Source organism: Ischnura elegans, chromosome X (genome assembly GCF_921293095.1).
Source record: "Ischnura elegans chromosome X, ioIscEleg1.1, whole genome shotgun sequence".
NCBI classification, from domain to species: Eukaryota; Metazoa; Arthropoda; class Insecta; order Odonata; family Coenagrionidae; genus Ischnura; species Ischnura elegans.
In genome coordinates this window covers 121,715,691-121,736,534 of record NC_060259.1, presented here as the reverse complement: position 1 = coordinate 121,736,534, position 20,844 = coordinate 121,715,691, and the positions used below count along the sequence as shown (strand labels likewise).

Genomic DNA, 20,844 nt, shown 5'->3' with positions numbered 1-20,844 from the left:
TACATCACTTGTAATGGCGTTTTCTTTCCATTACGTACGAATGCAATAACAGGCCCTTGAAATTCACCCCACCAATGATTTTATTATAGCCTAACACACAAACAGACTTCCGAGTCCCTTTTTTGCCTTTCAATACTATTCCCATTTCGTAGGATCCCCAATTATAAAAAAACACAGGAAGTACACCCGATGAGAATTTCAGCACACTGCCTGAACGAACACCACACATCATGAATGACTCTGGTGGACTGGGTGGACTGAAGCTCGTGGTTTAGAAGCTTCCTCAAGAGGCGAGAAAATATCTCGAAGGGGCCCTGGTATACGCTGACTGTTTAGATGGGATCTTATCTTCGTTGATTACTGTCCAGAAAAAAAAATAAAAAAATAAATGCAGAGCGAAGCACATGGCCCCTTCGCTTAGGACGCTTAGGACTAACGAGGCGGACCAAACACACTTGGGGCTCGAGGTGACGACAAACAAGGAGAAGACGGAGAGATGGCATTGAGCTTAGAAGATACCGTATCTCAAGCTAAATTAGCTGACCCTTCTAGACGTCTCTCAAGCAGAATAGGCGGAAGTTTTCATGATAGAACAGTTGAAGGAAGGCGTTGAGTATTTGGACCGAAGTCGTCAAGGCACTGGTTTAAAACGGAATTTTATTGAAGCATTTTTTAAAAATCTTGAAGGCATAAAACCGCTATGAATATTTTATTGAAAAGGAAAAACATTTCTTCAAAAGATAGAGTAATTAGTTTTAATTTAACATACAATGTCTGGCGGAGAAAAAATATTATAAACAGTAGGTCAGGAAGCGTACTGGGTACGCATGACGGCGGCATACGAAATTTAAAGGGCGCGTACTGGGTACGCATGACGGCGTTGAGGGGTTAATGCCCAGACGTATCTTTAGATACGTCACAATTTAAAAATTACTAAATACTCTGTGGTTTGTTGTTAATGATATTTCTTTACGTTATATGACAGAATAAAGTCTTCAAATGGTATACAAGTGATATAGATTATTTTAGCCAATATTAGCTATTGTTATGCTTACTTACACATGACTGGTCATGAACTACTCAGAAATTGCTATGCTATGGTTATGTGAAAATTAAATTTTCACATAAACCATTGAGTTATCTGAATCCAGTTTTGACCTGTTTTATTTTAAATGTATAAGGAATATTATCTTTTTAAAGAGATTCATTTTTCTGTCAAGCTCATAACAAAACTAATCAATAAAGTTTTGACGTATCTAAAGATACGTCTGGGCACTTGTGGCACCAAAAAGTCATGTTTTGACTTATAGGTATGTTTCATTCTATTTATTGAATTATGAACAAATAAAAATTTTATAAACCTAAGTAAGTGATAGATCGAAGACAGTTTTATGTTCCTGCCATTTCATGAAGTATAATATTGAATAAAGTTTCTTCTCCTGACCTTCCTTATTATAACAATAATGTAATGTTTATGCTCTTGGAGTATAGGTCATGATAAATTAAACTCACATTTGGCCAACGTTTCGGAGATTTATTCTCCTTCCTCAGGGCTCTTATTTATAATGAATGTTTACAAAGAAAATAAAGAAAATAAATTAATTAAGTGGTTACAAAAATTTGAATACAATTGTGCAGTACAAATTCATTGGTAAATTAAAAATTGTGTACAGAATTAAACAACATACCTGTGATAGAAAAGTTTCGTTACTAGGCTAATCATGGTTACTTATAAATATTGATTCATTTGTTAACAAATGGTATCTAAATTGTACTAAACAATTTTCATTTCGATGAATTAAATAATAATATATTTTGCTTAGGTGTTCGATGTCTGATCTTTTATTGCTATTGTTATTTGATTTTGAACTCGTCTACTTACATAAGTCAAGAAAACAGCATAGTGGCTCCCATTTACCGCTGAGAAGAGAAGACGTACCTTAGTGATGGAGCAGAGGTAAAACAAATCTGAAATAGCTCTAACATAAGCGCTGTCAGCAGAAAAAATTCAAGACAAATATTATGAACAATTGTAAAAAATGTTGGTACATTCTTCGTACGTACAAATCGAAGTGATTTATGAAGTGTTTGGAATATTGCCTCTCTCCGGTCACCGTCTACTTAGTTGATGGCTTTATCGGAGGTCATCTCCAGACTGCACCATCGAAATACTTTCTCAGTCGATGCGAAGGAACAGGTTTGAAGGAATGTTAAGGTTTCTGCATCTGGCAGATAATTATTATAATGGGAAGAATGATGGCAAGGATAGGCTATATAAAGTTCAACCTTAGTTTGAGGTTTTGAACTAGACTTTCAAAATTGTAAGCGCTGGAGAATATTGTTTGGTGGATGAATCAATTAACCTCTACTATGGTAGATATGGCTGCAAGCAATGTATTAGAGGGAAACGAGTGAGATTATGGTTAAAATTATGGTATATTTTCGAATCAAGTCACCCTTTATCATGCTGTAGCCAACCTTCAGAGAACAGATCTTGGTCAAGGACTACTTTTAGGACTAGTGGATGAGTGAAAATACCACCAGGTACAAACATATTTGCTGACAACTTATTCATATCAGAATTGATTACTATTAGCATACATAAAAAAATGAAAACTCCTGTTTGTTATTCTGTTTCCGAAATGCAAGTGCCAATCGCGGACTACAATTCTCACATGGGTGGAGTGGACATGTGTGATCAATTCCTGGCAAATTACCGGACAACAATCAGGAATAAAAATGGTGGTTCAAATATTTTAGATGAGACTTGGATGTATCAGTTGTACAGGGATGGTTACGGTATAAAAAACTCGGATACAGTATCACACTGCTGTAAAATTTCAAAATGCAAATGTAAATTGTTCATGTTATAATACTATAATAATACTCAAAATTATATTATTTGATGCATAATAATACAAATTCAAGTATTAAAAACTACTGATGAAGGCATGGGTAATGAATAATATAGCAAAAACGAGCATTAACACAATTAAATGATAATGTGTATTTTTGACCCCTTAAGTGCCCAGATGTATCTTAAGATACGTGTAGGATTAAGTACTATGCAAATGTTAGAGATTTTTTAAAATATTTTTTCCGGCATCAGGTATAATGTGTTATCATAATTTAAGCAAAAAAAGTAAAATTTTTTAGAAAAAATTCTTCTGGGCATTAATGGGTTAATATTCTTGTTACAAACGCAATTTCACCTCTCGAATTGAAAAAATTAAAAAAAGTGAGTTTGATGAGAGTATTCTTGTAACAAACGCGAATTCACTACTCAAAATGAAAAAATTTAAAAAGGTGAGTTTGATAGAGATTTTCTTGTTACAAACACAAATTCACCGCTCGAAATGAAAAAATTAAGAAAGTGAATTTGTTACAAACACGAATTCAACACTCGAAATGAAAAAATTAAAAAAGTGAGATTGATATGAATATTTTTGTTACAAACGCTAATACACCACTCGAATTGAAAGAATTAAAAAAGTGAAATTGAATGAATATTCCTATTACAAACGCAAATTCACTTCTCAAAATAAAAACATTAAAAAAGTGAGTTTGATATGGTTTTTCTTGTTAGAAACACTAATTGACCACTCCAAAAAACAATTAAGGTGAGTTTGGTATTACTATTTTTGTTACAAACGCAAATTCACCACTCGAAACGAAAAAATTAAAGAAGTGATTTCGATATTCTTGTTACAAAGGCGAATTCATTTTTAAAAATGAAAGTAATAAAAAAGTGAGTATATCTTACTAAAACGCGAAGTCATCACTGGAAATGAAAAAAATAAAAAGTAAGTTTGATATTAATATTCTTGTTACAAACGCAATTTCACCTCTCGATTTGAAAAAATTAAAAAAAGTGAGTTTGATGAGAATATTCTTGTAACAAACGCGAATTCACTACTCAAAATGAAAAAATTTAAAAAGGTGAGTTTGATAGAGTTTTTCTTGTTAAAAACACAAATTCACCGCTCGAAATGAAAAAATTAAGAAAGTGAATTTGTTACAAACACGAATTCACCACTCAAAATGAAAAAAATAAAAAGGTGAGTTTTATATGAATATTCTTGTTACAAACGTGAATTCACTAATAGAAATGAAAAAAATTAAAGTGGCTTTCATATGAGTTCAAATGAAAATATTAAAAATTGAGTTTAACATGTTTTTTCTTGCTACAAACGCGAAATCAGCACTCGCAAAGCAAAACATAAAAAGTGAGATTGATCTGAATAATCTTGTTACCAAAACGAACTTTTACTCGAAATGAAAAATTAAATAATTGAGTTCGATAAAGTTTTTATGTTTGAAACACGAGTTCACCTCACGCAATGACAAATAAAAAATTAATTTTATATAAGTATTCTTGCTAAACACTCGAATTTGCACACGAAATGAAAAAATTAAAAATGTGAGTTTGATTTTAAGATTCTTGTTATAAACACTAATTCACCACGCGAAATGTAAAAATTAAAAAGTTTGTTTGATATGAAGTCTTGTCACAAACACGAGTTAACAACTCGAATTGAAAAAATTAAAAAAGTGAGTTTGATATGAATATTCTTATTACAAACGCAAATATTCACTCGAAATGAAAAAATTAAATATATGAGTTTGATATGAATATTCTTGATCCAAACACGATTTCCCAACTCGAAATGAAAAAATTAAAAAAGTGAGTGTGATATGATATAATGCGTTGGGTTGGGTAGGTTGGATATCGGTGATAAGTTTCATTTCTAATGCATTAATAGCTTAAAATATTCTACGACCTGTTGTCCCTTTGCGAGGTCACTGAAGGACATGAACAAAAGTCATTGAAGGTCATTGACCATTCAAGGTCATTCAAGGTCATTGACCGTTCAAGGTCATTCAAGGTCATTGACCGTTCAAGGTCATTCAAGGCTATTGATCGTTCAAGGTCATTTAAGGTCATTGACCTTTCAAGGTCATTCAAGGTAATTGACCTTTCAAGGTCATTCAAGATCATCGACCTTTCAAGGTCATTCAAGATAATCGACCTTTCAAGGTCATTCAAGGTCATTGACCGTTCAAGGTCATTCAAGGTTATTAACCGTTCAAAGGTCACCCAAGGCTATTGATCGTTCAATGTCATACAAGGTCATTGTCCGTTCAAGGTTTTCAATGCCATTGACTTTTCAAGGTCATTCAAGGTCATTGACCGTTCAAGGTCATTCAAGGTTATTGACCTTTCAAGGTCATTCAAGGTCATTGACCGTTCAAGGTCATTCAAGGTCATTGACCGTTCAAGGTCATTCATGGCTATTGACCGTTCAAGGTCATTCAAAGTCATTGACCGTTCAAGGTCACCCAAGGCTATTGATCGTTCAATATCATTCAAGGTCATTGTCCGTTCAAGGTTTTCAAAGTCATTGATCTTTAAAGGTCATTCAAGGTCATTGACCGTTGAAAGTCATTCAAGGTCATTGACCTTTCATGGTCATTCAAGGTCATTGACCGTTCAAGGTCATTCAAGTTATTGACCGTTCAAGGTCATTCAAGGCTATTGATCGTTCAATGTCGCTCAAGGTCATTGACCGTTGACGGTAATTCAATGTCATTGACTCTTCAAGGTCCTTCAAGATCGTTGAACGGGTAAGGTCATTCAAGGTTATTGACCGTTCAAGGTCATTTAAAAAATTTAATTTAAAAATATAAAAAGGTTAGTTTGGTATGAATATTCTCACTAATAAACGCTAGTTGTCTACCGGAAATGATAAAATGAAAAATGTCAGTTTTATATGAATGTTCTTCTTAAAAACACGAATTCAACACTCGAAATGAAAAAAAAAGTAGGATTGATATGAATATTTTTGTTACAAACGCTAATACACCACTCGAATTGAAAGAATTAAAAAAGTGAAATTGAATGAATATTCCTATAACAAACGCAAATTCAATTCTCAAAATAAAAACATTAAAAAAGTGAGTTTGATATGGTTTTTCTTGTTAGAAACACTATTTGACCACTCCAAAAAACAATTAAGGTGAGTTTGGTATTACTATTTTTGTTACAAACGCAAATTCACCACTCGAAACGAAAAAATTAAAGAAGTGATTTCGATATTCTTGTTACAAAGGCGAATTCATTTTTAAAAATTAAAGTATTAAAAAAGTGAGTATATCTTACTACAAACGCGAAGTCATCACTGGAAATGAAAAAAATAAAAAGTAAATTTGATAATAATATTCTTGTTACAAACGCAATTTCACCTCTCGATTTGAAAAAATTAAAAAAAGTGAGTTTGATGAGAATATTCTTGTAACAAACGCGAATTCACAACTAGAAATGAAAAAAATTAAAGTGGCTTTCATATGAGTTCAAATGAAAATATAAAAAATTGAGTTTTACATGTTTTTTCTTGCTACAAACGCGAAATCAGCACTCGCAAAGCAAAACATAAAAAGTGAGATTGATCTGAATAATTTTGTTACCAAAACGAACTTTTACTCGAAATGATAAATTAAATAATTGAGTTCGATAACGTTTTTATATTTGAAACACGAATTCACCTCACCCAATGACAAATAAAAAATTAATTTTATATAAGTATTCTTGCTAAACACTCGAATTTGCACACGAAATGAAAAAATTAAAAATGTGAGTTTGATATTAATATTCTTGTTACATACACGAATTCAACTCGCGAAATGTAAAAATTAAAAAGTTTGTTTGATATGAATAGTCTTGTCACAAACACGAGTTAACAACTCGAATTGAAAAAATTAAAAAAGTGAGTTTGAAATGAATATTCTTGTTACAAACGCAAATATTCACTCGAAATGAAAAAATTAAGAATATTCTTGATCCAAACACGATTTCCCAACTCGAAATGAAAAAATTAAAAAAGTGAGTGCGATATGAATATAATGGGTTGGGTTGGGTAGGTTGGATATCGGTGATAAGTTTCATTTCTAATGCATAAATAGCTTAAAATATTCTACGATCTGTTGTCCTTTGCGAGGTCAATGAAGGACATGCACAAAAGTCATTCAAGGTCATTAACCTTTCAAGGTCATTCAAGGTCATTGACCGTTCAAGGTCATTCAAGGCTATTGATTGTTCAAGGCCATTCAAGGTCATTGACATTTCAAGGTTATTCGAGGCCATTGACCTTTCAAGGTCATTCAAGGTCATTGACCTTTCAAGGTCATTCAAGGTCATTAACCGTTCAAGGTCACCCAAGGCTATTGATCGTTCACTGACATTCAAGGTCATTGTCCGTTCAAGGTTTTCAAAGTCATTGATCTTTCAAGGTCATTCAAGGTCATAACCGTTCAAGGTCATTCAAGGTTATTGACGTTTCAAGGTCATTCAAGGTCATTGACCGTTCAAGGTCATTCAAGGTCATTGAATTTTCAAGGTCATTCAAGGTCATTGACCTTTCAAGGTCATTCAAGGTCATTGACCTTTCAATGTCATTCAAGGTCATTAACCGTTCAAGGTCATTCAAAGTCATTGACCTTTCAAGGTCATTTAACGTCATTGACCATTCAAGGTCATTCAAGGTCATTGACCTTTCAAGGTCATTTAAGGTCATTGACCGTTCAATGTCATTCAAGGCTATTGATCGTTAAAGGCCATTCAAGGTCATTGACATTTCAAGGTCATTGACCTTTCAAGGTCATTCTAGGTCATTGGCCCTTCAAGGTCATTTAAGGACATTGACCTTTCAAGGTCATTCAAGGTTATCAATCGTTCAAGGTCAGCCAAGGCTATTGATCGTTCAATGTCATTCAAGGTCATTGTCCATTCAAGGTTTTCAAAGTCATTGACCTTTCAAGGTCATTCAAGGTCATTGACCGTTCAAGGTCATTCAAGGTTATTATTCTTTCAAGGTCATCCAAGGTCATTGCCCTTTCAAGGTCATTGACCTTTCAAGATCATTCAAGGTCATTGACCTTTCAAGGTCATTAACCGTTCAAGGTCAATCAAGGTCATTGACCGTTCAAGGTCATTCAAGGCTATTGATCGTTTAAGGTCATTCAAGGTCATTGACCTTTCAAGGTCATTCAAGGTCATTGACCGTTCAGGGTCATTCAAGGTCATTGATCTTTCAAGGTCATTTAAGATCATCGACCGTTCAAGGTCATTCAAGGTCATTGACCTTTCAAGGTCATTCAAGGTCATTTACCGTTCAAGGTCGTTCAAGGGCATTGACCTTTCAAGGTCATTCAAGGGCATTGACCGTTCAAGGTCATTCAAGGTCATTGACCTTTCAAGGTCATTCAAGGTCATTGACCGTTCAAGGTCGTTCAAGGGCATTGACCTTTCAAGGTCATTCAAGGTCATTTACCGTTCAAGGTCATTCAAGGTCATTGAACTTTCAAGGTCATTCAAGGTCATTGACATTTCAAGGTCATTCGAGGCCATTGACCTTTCAAGGTCATTCAAGGTCATTGACCTTTCAAGGTCATTCAAGGTCATTGACCGTTCAAGGTCATTCAAGGTCATTGAACTTTCAAGGTCATACAAGGTCATTGACCTTTCAAGGTCATTCAAGGTCATTGACCTTTCAAGGTCATTGACCTTTCAAGGTCATTCAAGGTCATTAACCGTTCAAGGTCACCGAAGGCTATTGATCGTTCAATGACATTCAAGGTTATTGTCCGTTCAAGGTTTTCAAAGTCATTGACCGTTCAAGGTCTTCAAGGTTATTGACCTTTCAAGGACCTTCAAGGTCATTGACCGTTCAAGGTCATTCAAGGTCATTAACCGTTCAAGGTCATTCAAAGTCATTGACCTTTCAAGGTCATTCAAGGTCATTGGCCGTTCAAGGTCATTCAAGGTCATTGACCGTTCAAGGTCACTCATTTAAGGTCATTCAAGGTCATTGACCGTTGAAAGTCATTCAAGGTCATTGACCTTTCATGGTCATTCAAGCTCATTGACCGTTCAAGGACATTCAAGGTCATTGACCGTTCAAGGTCATTCAAGGCTATTGATCGTTCAAAGTCGCTCAAGGTCATTGACCATTGACGGTAAATCAATGTCATTGACTCTTCAAGGTCCTTCAAGATCGTTGAACGGGTAAGGTCATTCAAGGTTATTGACCGTTCAAGGTCATTTAAAAAAATTTTTAAAAATATAAAAAGGTTAGTTTGGTATGAATATTCTCACTAATAAACGCTAGTTGTCTACCGGAAATGATAAAATGAAAAATGTCAGTTTTATATGAATGTTCTTCTTAGAAACACGAATTCAACAATCGAAATGAAAAAATAAAAAAAGTATTATTGATATGAATATTTTTGTTTTAAACGCTAATACACCACTCGAATTGAAAGAATTAAAAAAGTGAAATTGAATGAATATTCCTATTACAAACGAAAATTCACTTCTCAAAATGAAAACATTAAAAAAGTGAGTTTGATATGGTTTTTCTTGTTAGAAACACTAATTGACCACTCCAAAAAACAATTAAGGTGAGTTTGGTATAGATATTTTTGGTACAAACGCAAATTCACCACTCGAAACGAAAAAATTAAAGAAGTGATTTCGATATTCTTGTTACAAAGGCGAATTCATGTTTAAAAATGAAAGTTTTAAAAAATTGAGTATATCTTACTACAAACGCGAAGTCATCACGGGAAATGAAAAAAATAAAATGTAAGTTTGATATTAATTATCTTGTTACAAACGCAATTTCACCTCTCGATTTGAAAAAATTAAAAAAAGTGAGTTTGATGAGAATATTCTTGTAACAAACGCTAATTCACAACTAGAAATGAAAAAAATTAAAGTGGCTTTCATATGAGTTCAAATGAAAATATTAAAAATTGAGTTTTACATGTTTTTTCTTGCTATAAACGAACTTTTACTCGAAATGAAAAATTAAATAATTGAGTTCGATAAAGTTTTTATATTTGAAACCCGAATTCACCTCACGCAATGACAAAAAAAAATGAATTTTATATAAGTATTCTTGCTAAACACTCGAATTTGCACACGAAATGAAAAAATTAAAAATGTGAGTTTGATATTAATATTCTTGTTACATACACGAATTCAACTCGCGAAATGTAAAAATTAAAGTTTGTTTGATATGAATAGTCTTGTCACAAACACGAGTTAACAACTCGAATTGAAAAAATTAAAAAAGTGAGTTTGAAATGAATATTCTTGTTACAAACTCAAAAATTTACTCGAAATGAAAAAATTAAGAATATTCTTGATCCAAACACGATTTCCCAACTCGAAATGAAAAAATTAAAAAAGTGAGTGTGATATGAATATAATGGGTTGGGTTGGGTAGGTTGGATATCGGAGATAAGTTTAATTCCAAATCATTAATAGCTTAAAATATTCTACGACCTGTTGTCCCTTTGCGAGGTCACTGAAGGACATGAACAAAAGTCATTAAAGGTCATTTACATTTTAAGGTCATTGACCTTTCAAGGTCATTCAAGGTAATTGACCGTTCAAGGTCATTCAAGGTCATTGACCGTTTAAGGTCATTCAAGGTCATTGACCTTTCAAGGTCATTCAAGGTCATTTACCGTTTAAGGTTACCCAAGGCTATTGATCGTTCACTGACATTCAAGGTCATTGTCCGTTAAAGGTTTTCAAAGTCATTGATCTTTCAAGGTCCTTCAAGGTCATTGACCGTTTAAGGTCATTCAAGGTCATTGACCTTTCAAGGTCATTCAAGGTCATTGCCCATTGAAGGTTTTCAAAGTCATTTACCTTTCAAGGTCATTCAAGGTCATTTACCGTTCAAATTCATTCAAGGTCATTGACCTTTTAACGTCATTCAAGGTCAATAACCGTTCAAGGTCATTCAAGGCTATTTATCGTTAAAAAACATTCAAAGTCATTGACATTTCAAGGTCATTTGCATTTCAAGGTCATTCAAGGTTATTGACCTTTCAAGGTCATTCAAGGACATTGACCTTTCAAGTTCATTCAAGGTCATTAACCGTTCAAGGTCACCCAAGGCTATTGATCGTTCAATGTCATTCAAGGTCACTGTACATTCAAGGGTTTCAAAGTAATTGGTCATTGATTTTTCAAGGTCATTCAAGGTCATTGACCTTTCAAAGTCATTCATGGTCATTGACCTTTCAAGGTCATTCAAGGTCATTGACCTTTCAAGGTCATTCAAGGTCATTGACCGTTCAAGGTTATTCAAGGTCATTGATTGTTCTAGGTTATACAAAGCTATTGACCGCTCAAGGTCATTCAAGGTCATTGACCTTTCAAGGTCACCCAAGGCTATTTATCATTCAATGTCATTCAAGGTCATTGTCCGTTCAAGGTTTTCAAAGTCATTGACCTTTCAAGGTCATTCAAGGTCATTGACCGTTCAAAGGCGTTCTAGGTCATGGTTCTTGAATAACTTTGAACTCATGACTCATTCAAGGTAGAGGTAATTCAAGGTCATTGACGGTTTAAAGTTATTCAAGGTCATTGACATTTCAAGGTCATTCAAGGTCATTGACCTTTCAAGGTCATTGACCTTTCAAGGTCATTCAAGGTCATTGACCGTTCAAGGTCATTCAAGGTCATTGACATTTCAAGGTCATTCAAGGTCATTGACCGTTCAAGGTCATTCAAGGTCATTGACCTTTCAAGGTCACCCAAGGCTATTGATCATTCAATGTCATTCAAGGTCATTGTCCGTTCAAGGTTTTCAAAGTCATCGACCTTTCAAGGTCATTCAAGGTCTTTGACCGTTCAAAGTCATTCAAGGTCATGGACCTTGAATGACTTTGAACTCATGACTCATTCAAGGTCGAGGTCATTCAAGGTCATTGACGGTTCAAAGTCATTCAAGGTCATAAACATTTCAAGGTCATTCAAGGTCATTGACCTTTCAACGTCATTCAAGGTCATTGACCGTACAAGGTCATTCAAGGTCATTGATCTTTCAAGGTCATTCAAGGTCATTGACCTTTAAAGGTCATTTAAGGTCATTGACCGTTGAAAGTCATTCAAGGTTATTGACATTTCAAGGTCATTCATGGTAATTAACCGTTCAAGGTCACCCAAGGCTATTGATCGTTCAATGTCATTCAAGGTCTTTAACCATTCAAGGTCACCCAAGGCTATTGATCGTTCAATGTCATTCAAGGTCATTGTCCGTTGAAGGTAATTCAAAGTCATTGACCCTTCAAGGTCATTCAAGGTCATTGACCGTTCAAGGTCATTCAAGGTTATTGACCTTTCAAGGTCATTCAAGGTCATTGACCGTTCAAGGTCATTCAAGGTCATTGACCTTTCAAGGTCATTTAAAGTAATTGACCTTTCAAGGTCATTCAAGGTCATTGGCCGTTCAAGGTCATACAAGGTCATTGGCCGTTCAAGGTCATTCAAGGTCATTGACCGTTCAAGGTAATTCAAAGTCATTGACTCTTCAAGGTCCTTCAAGATCATTGACCGGGTAAGGTCATTGAATGTTATTGACCGTTCAAGGTCATTTAAAATATAAATTAAAAAATAATAAAAGGTTAGTTTGGTATAAATATTCTTACTAATAAACGCTTGTTCTCTACCGGAAAGGATAGAATGAAAAATGTCAGTTTTATATGAATGTTCTTCTTAGAAACACGAATTCAACACTCGAAATGAAAAAATTAAAAAAGTGAGATTGATATGAATATTTTTGTTACAAACGCAAATACACCACTCGAATTGAAAGAATTTAAAAAGTGAAATTGAATTAATATTCCTATTACAAACGCAAATTCATTTCTCAAAATGAAAACATTAAAAAAGTGAGTATGATATGGTTTTTCTTGTTACAGACACTAATTGACCACTCCAAATAAAAATATTAAGGTAAGTTTGGTATAACTATTTTTGTTACAAACGCGAATTCACCACTCAAAACGAAAAAATTAAAGAAGTTATATCGATATTTTGTTACAAAGGCGAATTCATTTTTAAAAACGAAAGTAATAAATAAGTGAGTATATCTTACTATAAACGCGAAGTCATCACTGGAAATGAAAAAAATAAAAAGTAACTTTGATCTTAATTTTCTTGTTACAAACGCAATTTCAACTCTCGAAATGAAAATATTAAAATATAGTGAGTTTGATGAAAATATTTTTGTAACAAACGCGTATTCACTACTCAAAATTAATAAATTTCAAAATGTGAATTTGATAGAGTTTTTCTTGTTACAAACACAAATTCACCGCTCGAAATGAAAAAATTAAGACAGTTAATTTGTTACAAACAAGTATTCACCACTCAAAATAAAATAATTAAAAAGGTGAGTTTGATATGAATATTCTTGTTACAAACGTGAATTCACTACTAAAAATGAAAAAAATTAAAGTGTCTTTCATATGAGTTCATATGAAAATATTAAAAAAGTGAGTATTACATGTTTTTTTCTTGCTACAAACAAGAAATCAACACTCGCAAAGCAAAACTTAAAAAGTGAGATTGATCTGAATATTCTTGTTACCAAAACGAACTTTTACTCGAAATGGAAAATTAAATAATTGAGTTTGATATAGTTTTTATGTTTGAAACACGAATTCACCTCACGAAATGACAAATTAAAAAGTGAGTTTTATATAAGAATTCTTGCAAAACACTCGAATTTGCACACGAAATGAAAAAATTTAAAATGTGAGTTTGATATTAAGATTCTTGTTACAAACACGAATTGACCACGCGAAATGTAAAAATTAAGAAGTTTGTTTGATATGAATATTCTTGTCACAAACTTGAGTGAACAACTCGAAATGAAAAAATTAAAAAAGTGAGTGTGATATGAATATAATGGGTTGGGTTGGGTTGGTTGGATATCGGTGATACGTTTCATTTTTAATGCTTTAATAGCTTAAAATATTCTACGACCTGTTGTCCCTTTGCGAGGTCACTGATGGACATGAACAAAAGTCATTGAAGGTCATTGACATCTCAAGGTCATTCAAGGTCATTGACCTTTCAAGGTAATTCAAGGTCATTGACCGTTCAAGGTCATTCAAGGCTATTGATCGTTCAAGGTCATTCAATGTCATTGACCTTTCAAGGTCATTCAAGGTCATTGACCTCTCAAGGTCATTCAAGGTTCTTGACATTTCAAGGTCATTCAAGGTCATTGACCGTTAAAGGTTATTCAAGGTCATTGACCGTTCAAGGTCATTCAAGGTCATTGACCGTTCAAGGTCATTCAAGGTCATTGACCGTTCAAGGTCATTAAGGCAAATGAACGTTCGAGGTCATTGACCTTTCAAGGTCATTCTAGGTCATTGACCTTTCAAGGTCATTCAAGGTCATTGACCTTTCAAGGTCATTCGAGGTCATTGACCTTTCAAGGTCATTCGAGGTCATTGACCTTTCAAGGTCATTCAAGGTCATTGACCTTTCAAGGTCATTCAAGGTAATTGACCGTTCAAGGTCATTCAAGGTCGTTGATAGTTCTAGGTCATACAAAGCTATTTAAATCTCAGATCATTCAAGGTCATTGAACTTTCAAGGTCACCCAAAGCTATTGATCATTCAATGTCATTAAAGTTCATTGTCCGTTCAAGGTTTTCAAGGTCATTGACCTTTCAAGGTCATTGACCGTTCAAAGTCATTCAAGGTCATTGACCTTGAATGACTTTGAACTCATGACTCAATCAAGGTCGGGGTCATTCAAGGTCATTGATATTTCAAAGTCATTCAAGGTCATTGACATATGAAGGTCATTCAAGGTCATTGACCTTTCAAGGTCATTCAAGGTCATGACCTTGAATGACCTTGAGCGGTCAATGACCTTGAATGACCATGAAAGGTCAATGACATTGAATGACTTTCAACGGTCAATGACCTTGAATGACCTTGAAAGGTCAATGACCTTGAATGACCTTGAAAGGTCAATGAACTTGAATGACCTTGAACGGTCAATGACCTTGAACGGTCAATGACCTTGAATGACCTTGAACGGCCAATGACCTTGAATGACCTTGAAAGGTCAATTACTTTAAATGACCTTGAAAGGTCAATGACCTTGAATGACCTTGAAAGGTCAATGACCTTGAATGACCTTGAACGGTCAATGACCTTGAATGACCTTGAAAGGTCATTGACCTTTCAAGGTCATTCAAGGTCATTGACCGTTGAAAGTCATTCAATGTCATTGACCTTTCATGGTCATTCAAGGTCATTGACCGCTCAAGGTCATTCAAGGTCATTGGCCGTTCAAGGTCATTCAAGGTCATTGACCGTTCAAGGTAATTCAAAGTCATTGACTCTTCAAGGTCCTTCAAGATCATTGACCGGGTAAGGTCATTGAATGTTATTGACCGTTCAAGGTCATTTAAAAAATTAAATTAAAAAATAATAAAAGGTTAGTTTGGTATAAATATTCTTACTAATAAACGCTAGTTCTCTACCGGAAATGATAGAATGAAAAATGTCAGTTTTATATGAATGTTCTTCTTAGAAACACGAATTCAACACTCGAAATGAAAAAATTAAAAAAGTGAGATTGATATGAATATTTTTGTTACAAACGCAAATACACCACTCGAATTGAAAGAATTTAAAAAGTGAAATTGAATTAATATTCCTATTACAAACGCAAATTCATTTCTCAAAATGAAAACATTAAAAAAGTTAGTATGATATGGTTTTTCTTGTTACAGACACTAATTGACCACTCCAAATAAAAATATTAAGGTAAGTTTGGTATTACTATTTTTGTTACAAACGCGAATTCACCACTCGAAACGAAAAAATTAAAGAAGTTATATCGATATTTTGTTACAAAGGCGAATTCATTTTTAAAAACGAAAGTAATAAATAAGTGAGTATCTTCTCCTTATATATAACATCGCATGTGTAACCACTCACTCACTCATGTTTACTACTTCCCGACCACTTCCAGAAGAGCTAGAGAGCTGAAATTTGTTGCACCGGTGGAGAAAAAATATTCATCGGGAGGAAAATTCCTAAAACTCGAAAAAGTTGATTAGTTTTCGAGATATATCGACTTGAATTAACATGGGAGCCTTATGGGACTAAAACTTTTTCCCAATTATTGCGTATTTGTTAATGTTTCAGGGAGATGAGATTCCTGTGACAAAAACTAGATTTTTTGGTCAATTTTTTGATTGATTGTTATTGCGATATTTTGATAAAAAGTATTTTTTATGATTTTTTGAAAATTTCCTATGCTTTTCTTACGGGCCTATCTTTGGAATTTTTTTTGACCAACTTGCAATAATCGTAGGACAAATTCCTTGAAACGCAAGATACTAGATTTTTTGCTTGATTTTTTGGCTATCTTGGAATATTCACAAGTCGAAAGAATTCCGAGGAATAAACGATTTTCGATTTTCCATTGTCGAGGAGACGAATATTTAATTTCGGATTTCGGCTTTGAGACTTCGGCATATGAAAATTTGGAATCTCCGTGAAAACCCTTAGAGGGTACTCCGTACCCTCACGCCCTACCCTGTTTTTCCGATAACCCTCTTGGTTAATTCATAATAAAATTCCGAAAAATATCCTGCACGTGAGAAAATCATTGTCGCCATTATTTTGTGAAGCACACGATCTTGAATAACTTGGCAACCGTTCAAGTTAGAGGAATGAAATTTTCAGGGTAATACTATTATCAAAAAAGACAACTTTTGAAATGATAACCATTCCACTCGATCGATTCATGTGAGAGTTATATCGATACCAATCTCCTTGGATACGCTTTATTCGCTAATAACTTTTTCGTTAGTCAAGGTATGATTACGAAATTCAAATTTAATACTAAAGTTGACGTGCTCAATCTGGCAAAAGTTAAATCAAGCGGATCGAATAATTAGAAGCGAAGATATAATCGATCCAAGGGTGCATTCGATATATGCCTTTTTCAGACTTATTTACATAGTTACGGGGATGCAATTTTTAATTATTTGCTAAGACAGCAACGTTTTATACGTACATGTAAATTATTTTGATGAGTAATGATTCCTAATGAAGATATATCGAAATGAAATAATATCGATAGGTCTAATTTTCTCCATTGTTATTGAGAGTACCAGTTTGAAATTTTTAGGGTTGAACGTGAATGGTGATATAAGATTTTTGTTATATTTTGGTCTCCATGGCAACCTTGGTTTATGTTAATGCCGAAATATATTTTCAATGTAAAGTAAATGGGGATATATCAAAATCGTTTCATACAAGTTTCCTCTTTCGCGAGATTTTTATTTATTTATTTATTTATTTATTTATTAAATTATCCAAACACAGCCAAAATGGCCTTTACATTGAATACAAAACATAAAATCTGCAGCTTTAACAAATGTAAACTATAAAAAAAAAATATATACAAAGGATATAAAAAAGAAAAAAAAAATGAAAAAAAATGGATTCAGTAGATGGCTTTTCGAAGCTGCCTCTTGAATGACCTGATGGGCATTGAAAGATCCAGGGAAGGGTGAGTACTCGAAATGGCATTGAAAGAGGTAGGGAGTCTGTAAAAAAGTGATCTCTGAGAGAGAGAAAGACGGAATTTAGGTTGGTGTAGTAGGTGGTTATTACGGAAGGAGCGAGAGGGAATGTGGAGTGAAAAGAAAGGCATCATATCTGAGGATCGGAACTTGCCATTTAAGGCATTGTAAATGAAGGAAATATCATGGAAATTCCTACGGGAGGATAGTGGGACCAATGATAGGGCAGACATTACTTCAGAGCGAGAAGAATTACGGAGGTGAGGAACACGGTGTCGGACTACTGAAATAAAGAAATTAACTGGGCGTTCAAGAGTTTTAAGGTTGGAGGGGCTGGCAGTGGAGTAAATGACGGAGCAGTACTCGAGGATTGGGAGAACGCAACCGGTGAAAATAGCTCTCATGGCGATTGGATCGGTAACAGAAGTGAGTCGATAAAGAACTCCTACAACTGACATGGCCTTGGATTTCATTTTGTTAAGGTGCGGAAGAAAAGTTAGTTTGGGGTCGAAAGTAACACCCAGGTCATTGATGGAGGAAGCAATCGGAACAATTCCATTAAAAATAGTATATTTATGAGGAGTGGGGGTGCGTTTTAAAGAAAAAGGTATGTATTTTGATTTGCTTGTATTAATTTTGAGTTGCCACTGAAGGCACCAAGCCTCGAGGGAATGAAGGGAAGACTGCAAAGACTGAGAGTCAGAAGTATTCTCAACTCTTTTGAATATTTTGCAGTCGTCTGCAAAGAGGAGAATTCCGCATGCGTTAGTAAGTGCACAGCTCGTAATATCGTCAACGAAAAGGGAAAAGAGAAGAGGTCCGAGAACGCTGCCTTGGGGGACACCTGAAAGGATGGGGATGCTCGGAGAAGACGCTCCGTCAAGAACAACTCGCTGAGTGCGGTCGGTTAGGAAATTCGATAGTATAGATAGGAAAGAGCCGTGGATATTGTAGCGATGAGACAGTTTGTGGATAAGAAGGGTGTGGTTGACGGAGTCGAAAGCTTTAGCAAAGTCAATGTAGCAAACGTCTAGTTGAGAAGAGGCTTCGAAAGCAGCGGTGATATGCTGATGTAGGATAGATAGGTTCGTAACAGTGGAGCTAGCAGGAAGGAAGCCATGCTGCTGGGGTGAGATGTAAGCGATAGTAAATGATAGAAGTCGGTCATGAATAACACGTTCGAATAAAATAGAAAGAATAGGGAGGATAGACACAGGACGATAGTTACTTACATCATCTTTTTTGCCGGATTTTAAAATGGGAGTTACAAGTGCTGTTTTCCAAGTTGAAGGAAATGATCCCGCTGAAAAGAATCGATTGAACAATTTACAGAGGGGGATGTGGAGAGTATCAGCTGTTCGGTGCAGAAAGAGTGATCCGAGGCCGTCGGCTCCAGTGGCTTTGTTGGAAGGCAAAGATTCAAGGAGGCGTAGAGTCTCCTCAGGCGTAACAGAGACCACGGTAAGTGAGTGAGAGCAAACCGGATTAAGTGTTGGAAGTTCGAACTGTGGAGTGGGAGGGGTGAAGTTTGAGGAAAAGTATTTGTTGAAAGCCGAAGGTCGCTCAACCCCCGAGAAAGACTCTTGGCCTGATTTAACGATGGTTGGTATTCGGGTTGATTTCCGTTTCGAGTTAAATAATGACCAGAAGCGTTTAGGGTTAGAAGCCATGTCATCTGTAATTGATTTGATGCTATTACTGTAATCGCGGCGTAAGAGGTTCCGCGACACTCTACGAAGGGAAGAAAATGAGGCATATGTGTGGGGATTGGGAAAAGACTTCCAAAGCTTCCAAGCAGCTCTTTTGTTTTGAAGAACTCGGGAGGTTTCAGCTGTGAGCCACATGGGTTTTTTCTTCGATATTCTTCGGGAGGGAACGAAGTCATTGGTGACACCGTGCACAAAGTCATAAAATACTTCCATAGCGTCCTCCGGGGACCCGCTCTCCAGGAGACCCCAGGGCAGGAGGGAGAGGGTGTAGTTGATGGCTTCCCAGTCGGCCTTCTTCCAAGATTTCACTGACCGCGCTGGTGGCGAAGTTTGGGCAGAATTGCGGTGGGGGAGGGACATGGGCAATGAGAACTCGAGCGAGGAGTGGTCGGAGTTGAAAATATTCCTGCATGTGGTGGGAGAGTTTACACTGAATGAGGAAAGGATGAGATCCAAGGTTGCCAAATTTCTGGTGGGGAAAGGGTTGCACTGGAAAAGGCCCATGCCGTCTATAAAATGATCTATAAGAAACGTGCCATTGTTGTCGGCACTGATGCCACTAGTCTGGGAACTCCATGTGATCGGGAGGTTGAAATCCCCAAGTAGGATTAGGTCACCATGGGTGTGAACGCGGAGGACCGACTCGAGGCATGCCTCTAACACTGATACATCACTTGAAGGGGGACGATAGAAGCAACCAATGAAGAGTTTTTTCTTCCGGATTCCACAACCATCCTCAAGCCGAATTTCTACCCACACTATTTCGCACTCAGTTTCGAGATCGAAACGTCGAGTGGCCGGAATGGTGGAGTTAATCGCCAAAAGTACACCCCCACCACGAGAGCACCGATCACGTCGAAATAACTGGTGACTGTGTGCTAATTCCAATTCACTATCGCCCACTCTATCGCTGAGCCAGGTTTCACACAGGGCTATCACGTCAAAAAAGCAGAGGTCGGAATAGTGGGAGGAAAGTATGGAGAGTTTGTTCTGAAGACTCCGAACGTTCTGGTAATATAATTGAATATCAGGGCCAGGGTTGAGGCTGACGTCCCCGGCTAAGAGAACAAGCAGGGCGAGTAAGTTCCACACAGAGAATGACTTACTCAAGGCAGCCCGACGGGAGCGTCGTCTCGGCGGGCGGCCCAGCGGCTGCCGGCGTAGTTGGAGATGGCGGACGTTGAAGCCACATGCGTAGAAAGCGTTGAAATGAAAATCACCATATCTGACACAGTTGTTGGAAAAACCAATCGTTTCGGAAATATACGGGAATGGGCTGGGTACACAAGACGATACACACACTGAGAGCACCACAAAAGAGAGAATTACCACTGAAAACACCACTATTATACTAGACCTAGGAGTGCGTGGGTGGATTCCGGCGGCCATCTTTTATTAATCAAGATTTATCAAAGATTTATAAAAATATAAGGACATGATCCTTACCATAGAGGTCACATTTAGCAATGATGGACATTCCACTTGATCCATTTCCCTGCAAGAAAAATCGATTAGAAAATCCTGGTTTTATATTTCCCTTATATCTTTTATATTTAATTAGATAAAGGACTGCAACTTTTACCGGTAGATAAAAATAAGGTAAAAAAAAGATAAAAGGTAAATACAACTAATGCAGTTGCTACAGTTGAAGTTGTGATCGATAAAGTTGAACATTTTATATATCCCTTTCGCAGACCTTTTACTATAG

The 20,844-nt window shown here is 35.8% G+C and overlaps 1 protein-coding gene across 1 annotated transcript in view; it reads right to left on the bottom strand.

The window, feature by feature from the left end:
* Positions 1-20,525, bottom strand: part of LOC124171300 — a 31,594-nt gene extending 11,069 nt beyond the window's left edge. Inside the window, exon 1 of the mRNA XM_046550447.1 lies at positions 18,758-20,525. Within this exon, the coding sequence (XP_046406403.1) occupies positions 18,758-20,525 (1,768 nt within the window). The remainder of the gene's footprint in view (positions 1-18,757) is intronic.
* Positions 20,526-20,844: the final 319 nt, after the last annotated feature.